At 38.5% G+C, this 11,373-nt stretch overlaps 1 protein-coding gene across 1 annotated transcript in view; it reads right to left on the minus strand.

Annotated features, from left to right (window-relative positions):
- ARHGAP31 (Rho GTPase activating protein 31) overlaps positions 1 to 1,283 on the minus strand; it is a 99,477-nt gene extending 98,194 nt beyond the window's left edge. The window contains exon 1 of the mRNA XM_039327333.1: positions 446 to 1,283. Within this exon, the coding sequence (XP_039183267.1) occupies positions 446 to 545 (100 nt within the window). The 5' untranslated portion in view covers positions 546 to 1,283. The remainder of the gene's footprint in view (positions 1 to 445) is intronic.
- Between the last annotated feature and the right edge of the window lie 10,090 nt (positions 1,284 to 11,373).

Consider the following 11,373-nt stretch of genomic DNA (forward strand, 5'->3'; position numbering starts at 1 on the left):
ATGCAGAGGAAATACTAGCTGCTTCTCCCACATTTGCCCAACCATTTTTCCCACATCCCTCTGAATAATATACATGTACATATACATATATGTACATGTACAAGCACACACACATGAATACACATAAATATACATACCCACACACAAAACTTGAAAAGGAAGCCATTTCCAATTTGGTGTATATAAAATACATCTTCTCCATATACTTCAAGTTTTGGGGATAATTTTTCCCCTTTCTCTCTGACATATAGTGATAAATTTACAAGAACTAAGCACACTGCTGGTCAATCACTGATAGAACCAGGCAATAGGTTAAAAAAGCATGCACATGAAATAAACAAAATCCATATTTTGAGGCTGTAACCTCTAAGTTTCCAAACCCTAAACAACCACAGCAGACCCATTGTTAAAAAAATTAAAAAAGAAAGAGACCATCTTTGATTACCATCTTGTCCAGAAGTCTCCAGATATTCACTCAGCTCACAGCCAAAGACGTTCGTGGCTCCTTTCCTCTTGAGTTTCAGCTTTCCTGCCTTGTTCTTCATGAGTTAATTCCAAAAAAGAGGATTACCCCTCCTTCCTTCCCCCCACCCCCCTTTTTACACCAAATAAGTTAAAAGTTCTCCCCTCTTATTCTCAGATTTGTATTGTTTGTGTCCCGTTTCTGGTCAGCAACATTGAAAGCCCAGAAGAACTTTCAGCCGGATGCCTCAACATTAATCTCCACCAGATGTTAAGCTGTTACAACTACGGCTGTTGTAGAAGGGAACAATCAGTACATATAGAGATCTCCAGCAGGAAGCAGCATGAAGTTTGTAGCCCAAGTTCAGGATGGTTCTCTATGAGGGAGTTAAGAAACCAATGTCTACAGCAAAACTGGCAACAGAGATCAGATTTTGGCTGAGGTTCTTTCTTGCTGATGCATCCCAACAAATCAAATGAAGCTGGCCTTCAAATTAAATCAAGCTGAGTCTTTCATAGAAAAAAAATCAGACACTCCGAATCCATTTTTCCCCATGAACGTGTAAAAAAGGGAGAAAGAGAAAAAGAGAAAAATACAAAATTGATGAAGAGCTGCAAATCTATGTAGGCTTTACATTTTAAGCCCCTTACTCTGTTTTGGGGCTATTGGACAGTATTAGGAGAACAAGAAATTGGCTTCCTTCCTTAATGCAGTCTCTCTCACTCTCCCCTTTCCTCTCCTTTTACCAATTCTGGGATTATCCAGTTCAGGAAATGCTGAAAGGAAATTAGCAGGGGAGGGAGGAGGATGGACTTTTTTGGTCAGTAAAGTATGTGTGTGTGTGTGTGTGTGTGTGTGTGTGTGTGTGTGTGTGTGTGTGAGAGAGAGAGAGAGAGAGAGAGAGAGTATATGAGTGTGTATTTAAGAAAAGTAAGAATAGGGGGGAGCAGAAAGAGTAGTTTTCAGCAAAGAAGGGAGGGAGAAGAATGTCCTGCCAGCTAAAAGATAACGGGACACTCTGAAAGGAAATTATTCCACAGAGCAGGGGCCCAGAGCAGCTTTGTGCTCTGATGTTTCCTGTTCCACAAATGGTCAACTCTGAAAAAGACTCAGGGAGGGGCCAGGGAAGGAGGGTGGAGTAGAACTGGTTTCAATAAATGCTCAACTCTTTTTTATTGATTCCTTTGCCACAATCTCTCTCTCTCTCTCTCTCTCTCTCTCTCTCTCTCTCTCTCTCTCTCTCTCCATGTTTCCTCATATTGGACTGAGTGTTCTCTGTTTTCTATAATCAGAGTGATGGGGGAGGGAGGAGAGAGATTGAGCAAGCAAGTAATGAGAAAGCAAAGTGGAAGAAGCTGTAAGGTCTCTCAGCCTAGGGCCTACCAAACAAATGCATCTCATTTCCTCAAACCAATTGAAGTATTGAATCCTAAATTTGAATCTTGAAATTAGATCATAACCTGCCACTCTAAGCTGCACCATTCCACAACTAGTCAGTAAGGTATCCAGCAATTTCTGAAAAGGAATAGTTGTACATCCTACTGTTTTAAGGTTAATGCACATTGAGAGACCAATATGCTCTATTTCTGTCATGGCTTCATAAAATGATACAAAGTGATTTAAACAGATTAGGTTGGTATGATTTTTTTCACTTCAGAGTTCTTGAGATAGAAGGAAAGGTATTGGGTTTTTTTAGTTGATTTTTAAAAAATAAGCAAGGCAGTCTATAAAGTACAAATAAAAAACAAACAGGTATTCAAAATACTTTAATAAAGATTCCCAACACTATGAACAATCTTTAAAAACAAAGTGTAACTTATACAGGCACTACATGATTTTGATCCAATTACCATCTAATATAACTATTAGAAATAGTTATATTTCTATAATAGTGCCATAAAAAACAAAATAGAAACACAAGTTAAGATAGGCAAGAAAATGGTAAGTGAGCACCTGTCCAGCCTAGATGAGTTCAAATAGCCAGGACCAGATGGATTACATCCCAAGGTTCTCAAGGAACTGGCAGATGTGATATCGGAACCACTGAACTATATTTTTCAAAGATCCTGGAACACAGGGGAACTACCAGAGGACTGGAAAAGAGCTGATGTAGTTCCCATCCTCAAAAAAGGAAAAAAAAAATGGATCCAGGAAATTACAGACCTATCAACCTGACCCCAATACCTGGGAAGATCCTGGAAAAGATAATCAAACAACGAATCAACGAACACCTAGAGGCAAACAAAGTCATTACTAAAAGCCAACATGGGTTTGTCAAAAATAGATCATGCCAGACAAATCGTATTGCATTCTTTGACCAAGTGACAAAATTAGTGGATCAGAGGAATGCTGTGGACATAATTTACTTGGACTTCAGCAAGGCATTTGATAAAGCAGATCACAACCTACTACTTGATAAGATAGAAAAATGTGGGGTAGACAGAATCACCACCAGATGGATCCATAGCTGGCTGACCAGCCGTACTCAGCGTGTGGTTCTCAATGGAACTGCATCTATATGGAGGGAAGTGTGTAGTGGGGTGCCCCAGGGCTCTGTTCTGGGCCCAGTGCTCTTCAAAATCTTCATCAATGATTTGGACGAAGGGATAGATGGGGAACTCTTCAAATTTGCAGACGACACCAAGCTGGCAGGAATAGCCAACACTCCTGTCCAGATACAGAAGGATCTGGACAGACTTGAACACTGGGCACTAACTAACAAAATGAAATTCAATGGTGAAAAAAGCAAGGTTCTACATTTAGGCAAGAAAAACCAAATGCACAAGTACAGCATAAGTGGCACCATGCTCAATAGTAGTAACTGTGAGAGGGACCTCGGAGTCCTAGTAGACAATAACCTAAATATGAGCCAGCAGTGTGCTGCAGCTGCCAAAAAGGCCAACACAGTGCTAGGCTGCATTAACAGAGGGATAGAATCAAGATCACGTGAAGTATTAATACCACTCTTCAATGCCTTGGTAAGGCCACACCTGGAATACTGCATCCAGTTTTGGTCACCACGATGTAAAAAAGATGTTGAGACTTTAGAAAGAGTACAGAGAAGAGCAACAAAGATGATTAGGGGACTGGAGGCTAAAACAGATAAGGAACGGTTGCGAGAATTGGGTATGTCTAGTTTAACGAAGAGAAGGACAAGGGGGGACATGATAGCAGTATTCCAATATCTCAGGGGCTGCCATAAAGAAGAGGGAATTAAGCTATTTTCCAAAGCACCTGAAGGCAGGACAAGAAGCAACGGGTGGAAACTAATCAAGGAGAGAAGCAACCTAGAACTAAGGAGAAACGTCCTGACAGTGAGAACAATTAATCAGTGGAACAGCTTGCCTCCAGAAGCAGTAAATGCTCCAACACTGGAAGTTTTTAAGAAGAGACTGGACAGCCATTTGTCCGAAATGGTGTAGGGTTTCCTGCCTGAGCAGGGGGTTGGACTAGATGACCTCCAAGGTCCCTTCCAACTTTAGTACTACTACTACTACTACTACTACTACTACTATTATTATTATTATTATTATTATTATTATTATTATTATTATTATTATTAAATTTTGCACATCAAGCATATTTTAGGAGAGGCAGGCAACTGCTGCCCTCCAAGTTATCTGGAATACAACTTTAACATTCCCTGAACATTAGCGTGGATTTGGAATTTATGGAAGTTATACTCAAAACTTCATATGGTATCCTATTTTGTTCAGAAATAAACACTGAATTTTTAAACAGTTCTTTCATTGGGACATCTTCACTGAGCAAGTCTATTCTAAATTTATTTATAGAACACAGTTGGGTGTTGTATTTATTTTGAATGTCTTAAGAGAGGGGCATGATTTTTGTTAGATCTTGTGACATATATTATCAGAAGCATGTATGATTTTTAATGGGAAGGCTAGACTAATAGTGTTATAGATGAAGACACTTCAAAACAGCCACATATTTAACATGTCTAACAAAGGACCTCTAAGAAACAGAACTTTATCTTAGTTTTCTTTTTTTTTTCCTTTTTGTTTCTTGCTTTTTGAAAAATATAACTGGAGACAGTGATCTGATTGTATGGAAATTTTAAATAGATTATAAATCAATCACACACAGAGACATACATCTCTAGACAATGTAAGAAATACTGCACCAAATCCAGAAAGTTGTCAGTGAGAAATGTATCTAGCCAAAAATGATCTTATCCATGATTTTAAATCAGAAGTGAGCAAACTGTGCCAGTGAATCCTTTTTCTGGATACTGGAGGCCCCTGTGTATAAATTATGAAAAAGCATTGAACTGTTTTTCCCTATATTAAGATACTAGCCCTAAAAATATCATTCCTTCACAACAGGAGAAAATAAAAAATTGCTGTTCTAAGTCATGTCCAACTCTTTGTGACCCCATGGACCATAGCACACTAGACCCCCCTCTGCCCTCCAATGTCTCCATGAGTTTGACCAAATTCATGTTCATTGCATCTTTGACAATATCTAACCATCTCATCCTCTGCTGCCCCCTTCTCATTTTGCTTTCCATCTTTCCCAACATCAAGAACTTTTCCAATGAGTCTTTTCTTCTCATTTGGTGGCCAAACTATTTGAGCTTCAGTATCTGTCCTTCCAAAACACAGTCAGGATTAATTTCCTTTATGATTGACTGATCTGATCTCCTTGCAATCCAAGGGACTCTCAAGAGTCTTCTCCAACACCACAATATGAAAGCATCAATTCTTTGGTGCTCATCTTTCCTTATAGTCCAACTCTCACAGCCATGCATACTATGAAAACCATATTTTTCACTATCTGGACCTTTGTCAGCAAGATGATGTCTCTGCTTTTTAATATGCTGTCTAGGTTTGCCAAAGAAAAAATTAAGGTCATGTTAAAGTGTGCAATATTGCCCCTTCCATTTTGTATTTTTATTTGCCAACTGCAGTCCCAATTCCTTCAAATTACACGGAGCCTCATTTACCTAAGACATTGTCCATCACTTGATTACAATTGCAACAGATTATGTTTCTTATATTGAGGAGTATGCCATTTTTTATGTTGAAGAATAGTAATTATAATGGAGAAATATGTTTTTGGCTTGTTCTCATTAGTGCAGAATTTAACATTCCTCCCAGTATTTCAATATAAGAGAGTATCCTGTTTTTCAGAAGAGTTAGATGAATGCTTCTAGCATGCTAGCACCTACCATGCCTAAAGGATACAAGATGCCACCATTCTGAACATTGAAATATAGAGGGATGTTATAAAAGTACTGGGTGAATCTTTCGTTAAACCTGAAAAGGAGGTAATATTTAGGCATTAGTCAGGACAAGGGATGATTGAGAACTGAATGGTGATCAGCAGCATGCCAGCTAGAAATTTGGGGAGGACACATTGGGACGATACTTTTTCCAGTTGGGTGGCTTCCACATTCGGTGACATCTGCAGCAAACTACAACAATGCTTAAAAGATTACTTGAGTCTACTAATATAATTTTGCAAATCCCATAATTACGTACTTGGATCAAGTCATTTTATCTGTGAGAGGGGCAGCATATAAATTTAATAAATAATTTTTAATAAATAAACAAGTAAACCAACACAAATGCATATACATTTTGACATTTGGTGGACTGTATCATTAGATATGTGCTATCATTTACCCTCTTGTTTCCTCTGCATTTGCTTGTGTCCACATACATTGGATGGCCAATTCCTAGCCTCTAGCAAAAGTTGACCTGTAAATTGTGGACCTAAAGAAAAAATAACAGCATCGAATCATTTCTCTTTCCAGCCATTTTAAGTATTCATTTTGGAGATCAGTATCTTGTTATACAAGTAGCATCCTGGCAGTCAACTACAGGTAGTCCTCAACTTACAACAATTTATTTAGTGACTGTTCAAAGTTACAACGACACTGAAAAAAGTGACTGATGACTATTTTTCACACTTATGACCACTGCAGCATCCCCACGGCCACAAGATCAAAATTCAGATGGCAACTGACTCATACTTATGATGGTTGCCGTGTCCTGGGGTCACGTGATCACTTTTTGCCATCTCCTGACAAGCAATGTCAATGGGGAAGCCAGATTCACTTAATCTGTATTGTTAACTTAACAACTGCAGTGATTCACTTAACAAATGTGGCAAGAAACGTCTTAAAATGGGGCAAAATTCACTTAACAACCATCTCACTTAGCAACAGGAATTTTGGGCTCAGTTGTGCTTGTAAGTCGAGGACTACTTATAGCTGAAAGAGTATTACAGCCACCCCCTCCAAATCCTGTGTATCAACTTCTCTTTCCACTTGCTGTCTTCCAGAATGAAACCCCTTAAAAAATGGGCCTGCTGATCTTCTTTGATCTCAAAAAATTAACATTGATTTATGTCAGTCTTCTACACAGTCTTCTGTAGCATTATTTGTCTGCATGATACTTAGATCCATCAATGACTTTTGAATATATTTTATATATGTTTTCATCAATCTTCTTGCCAGCTTCTGATGTAGGGAGGAAAATGGAACGGAGAATGATTTGAACAACAGGAAAGCAAAGATCTCGTCTAAATATAGTTCTTCTGCTAGGATTGCTTTCCTGTCACATACAAATTACTGTTAGACCTGATACATGCATGTGACCTGCCCTCTTCCAACCTTTCCCCAACTTTCTTTTCTTCCTATACATCATTTCCCTCTCCACATTCTTTATTCAATTTCCCCACTGCTCCTGAGTCACATTGCAAAAGAGCTAAACTCTGCTCAGAATGAGAATAAAGGGAAGCTGCTTAGAATGAGTTCCCGGTTTTTGAGCAAAATAACATGCAATTTAGTTGAACATAAGTGGAAAATAAAATAAAAATGATTTTTGAAAAGTGTGAATTTAATCTAAATATTCAGTTATATAGGGCGGCATAGTGGCTCGGCGGTTAATACGCTGGGCTTGTCAGCTAGAAAGCGGGCAGTCCAGCTTTGAGACCTGAGTGTCATGTGCCATCCTCACCCCAGCTCCTGCCCACCTAGCAGTTCAAAAGCATGTAAATGCGAGTAGATAAATAGGTACCACCTCAGTGGGAAGGTAACAGCACTCTGTGGTATCTTGCTGGCCACATGACCACAGAAATGTCTTCAGACAGCGCTGGCTCAACGGCCTTGAAACGGAGATGAGCACCATCCCCCATAATCAGCAACCACTAGCAGAGTAAAATCCACAGGGACTTATTTATTCGGTAATATTAAATTCTTAAATACTACCATCATTGAATGCACGTGACCTGTTTTCTTAGTAGTATAACAAAACAAAATTATAAGCACCCAGAGTCGCTTGATAATGAGATGGGCAACATATAAATTTAATAAATAAATTAGGAGTCAATTAGATTGTTCAAAACACAGCTGCAAATTGAAGCACCCATTTTTTATCCAGCAAAAGGTATCGTTTGGCTAATTAATTTGTTCCTTTGTCAAACTTCAGCACACAGAAAAAGAATCAAAACGACCTTATTCTACAATCGGGTTTCAGTCACATAACTGTTCCCTTCATCCCACCCAACCAATTCATGCCTTGTTGTGATCCCCGGTCCATCCTTATGGAGAGCCAGGCAGAGTTTGCAGCCATTTGTTCTTGGCTTCCTTTTAAAAAATAAGATGGATTTATTTTTTTTAAATCTGCGGAGGAAGTGACAGTCAAGAAGCTTGGCTCCTTAAAGCTGCCATTCTATTTTTAGACCCTCATTTGAGCGCACCCATTGCTGTTCTCCTTGTTTGTTTCCTACCAAACAATGAAACTTAAAAGAATTGCTTGGCAAGGAGCCAGTTTTCTTGAAGGCAAACCCATCACTGTTTAGATTTCTGATAACCATTTGTAACCCTCAAATTATTAGGAAATAGGATTGAAATGTAATTTTGACTCAAAGTTTTATCTTTGATTTTATCCTTGCTATATTTCCCTTCTAAAGGTGCTGGATTTCAGATCCTATAATCTTTCTCTGATGACTTATCAGGAATTATAGGAGCTGTACTACTAAAGGATACCCAGATTGGAGAGCAGAGTGTTAAATGTTGCATGCAGTTTATGAAGAGCCCAAATCATTGTTATTGTTAAAGGAAAGTCACACCTGAAAGCTATACCATTTAAAATCTGAAATCTAATTAACTTGACTAAAATAATCGTGGATCTTTTGCAGATCAGGAAGCATGGACATCTGGGGAAATTGCAGAGTGATTGAAAGATGGGAAACTGTAAAACAATACAAGCAGCAATTTCCACATCTCCCAGTAAGCTCAGAAACACCCTTGGGGAAAAAAGTGAAAGAAATTCTAAAACATCCTGTAAATTAAATAGAAAATGTGAAATTTATTTTGCAAGGAAATAATATTTTTGGAGAAATTGGAAGGCAAACCTGAGTTAATAAGTCAATTATAAAAAGAGGATATATAGAATAATTGGGTTACAATTACTATGCTAGACAACTGGGGGGGGAGCATCAAAGGAGCCAGAAAGTCTTTCTAAAAGATATATTCAAATACAGAATATTTTGTACCACAGCAACAGTAGGCAAAAGGCATTTCCTTGAGTTCAGCATTTCTAAGAGCTGCCTTTCAGTGCCCAGCAGTTATGGACAAGCAATGACTCCACACACAACTCTTTCAGCTTTGCCAAACTGACTCTTCAACCCTTCCTGGCAGAATGCCACCAGTCTATGAGTGTTTAAAACTATCCTTCAGCTGGTAGAGCCATTGTATAGAGTACAAGAATATTGGCTTCAAAACAGTCATGATGCCTGAGTAAAAAAAAGCAAACATTTTAAGCCAAATTGTACAAACACTTTTTTTAAAAGCATAAAGTTATTCAAAGTCAATGTCTTGCCATCATCAGGCTCAGTATTACAATTCTACATGCTTTTTCTAAAAGCTTCACTCTAGAGCTTTCTTATTGCTACTCTTGATTGTATTATAGAATATAATATGAAAGATTGTGTAATAGGCAAGTTACCTTCCATTTGCAAAAGATAATTTCTCAGAAAAGAAAAACTTGGTTGAAAAGATCAGGAATGCTAAATGAGCCACAAATTCCACCTCCCTATTAAAAAAAAATACAATCTGATACCTTTATATATCTATCTATCTATATCTATCTATGTCTATATCTATACACACACACATAAATGGTCTTAAATTGGCATTTTAAAATTTCATGAAATTTCAGCATTCTTGCATGAGATTTTTCAAAATTTCGGGTAACATAACCAAAGTCTCACCAGATTTTAGGGAAAAAAAAAGAAATATTTAGCCAATTCTTGGAGAAAGTCCATGAGGATCCAGAATCTTCAGAGTGACTTTTGATCCAGTTGGTGTGATTGTGTACTGTCATAGCCATTGCTATGATGATTTTACTATGCTGGAAACTCATTTGTGGGCATTGTAGAATCAGGCTACTATAGCCTTTTTCATATCATCAATAAATTTAACAATATGGTGAAATAAGATCTTTGAAAAATGGCAATAGCTTTAAAGCAGCTCCAGTCTGTTTCAAAATTTTTGCTTGCTTGTCCTAAAAAAAAAAGAAAGAAAGAAAATCAACTTAAATTTTAGTGCCTACAATATAAGTTACCCTGTCCACTACTTTGGACAAGCAGTGCAGCAGCCAGTTATGTCAGTTGCTTTTGGTCAGTTTTTGTTTTGTTTTGTTTTTTCCTTATCCATCTCTGCCCAATGGCTAAAATCATTTTGGAGTCTTTCATCTAGGTGCCATTAGGTGAACATCAGGGACATGTTCCTCTCTAGAGGGTTTCATCCAATTTACTGAAAATCTTTCCACAGTTCCCACTACACTGGTAGATCTAGAGGCAAAACTGAAACATATTTCTTCCTGTAGACATTCATGTGCCTGTTCCCTTTCTTTCACTACTAGATTGCCTTTTAAAAAGGTTTTTAAAGCTACGTTATGTGGGCTTTTATTCTTTTTTTTCCTGCATAAGTCCTTAAATTTAAAGCTGCCAGAGTTACTTCTTACGATTGGGATAGCATGAAAAATGATAGCTAGATAAATAAATTATTTTGAGGCCATTGGCTACATGAATAGTATATTAATAAATAAATATTAATGTAATTAATACATAAATGTTAATCTTTGTGTCTGTGTGTGTGTCTGTGTGTGTGTGTGTGTGTGTGTGTGTGTGTGTGTGTATGGTAAATTCATGATTTATTCACACATCCACATACAATATATTGCAGCTCTGTGGCTATATATTGTTGTTGGCATTATTTATATTGGGGTAGACTGCTAGAATTAGTTTTCTTGGGCTACTGCAAACTAAATAGTTTGTTAACTACAAACTCTTGCCAATAAATCCTTTGTAACAACCAGCAGCATGATAACAAATACTACCATGTTTCCCTGAAAATAAGTCCCAGTCTTATATTTTTTGTGCCTCCAAAAGAGGCACTAGGTCTTATTTTTGGGGAATGTCTTACCTGCTTACCTTAGGACCGTTGCAGCCAGGCCTCCTATGCTTCAACATCTGTTGTGCTGCTGCCCGACTTCTTCTGTGGCCACTTCTGGTGGCATGCCACGTAGCGCATCACCTCTCCCAGAAGGCCATGTGGCTCATTATGCCGATCACTCCTCTGCCACTGCTCATGACTGGAGGCCACAAGCATCGTCATGTTGATTGTGCTGCTGCTGCCACTCACAGCACAATCGGTGTGATAAACCTTGTGGCCTCCAGCCACGAGCAGCAGCAGCAGTGCAATCAGTGCAATGAGCGTCGCAGCCTCCTGCCACGATTGGCGGCAGCAATGCAATGTGTCACATAGTGTGCAGCTGCAAGCAGCCACAGAAGAACTCAGGCAGCAGCACGATAGGTGTTGGGGTGTGAGAGGCCTGGCTGCATCGGTCCTAAGGTAAGCAGGTGTGGTGCATGTG

The sequence above is a fragment of the Crotalus tigris genome, unplaced genomic scaffold (genome assembly GCF_016545835.1).
Source record: "Crotalus tigris isolate CLP2741 ecotype Arizona unplaced genomic scaffold, ASM1654583v1 scf7180000024359.8030256, whole genome shotgun sequence".
NCBI classification, from domain to species: Eukaryota; Metazoa; Chordata; class Lepidosauria; order Squamata; family Viperidae; genus Crotalus; species Crotalus tigris.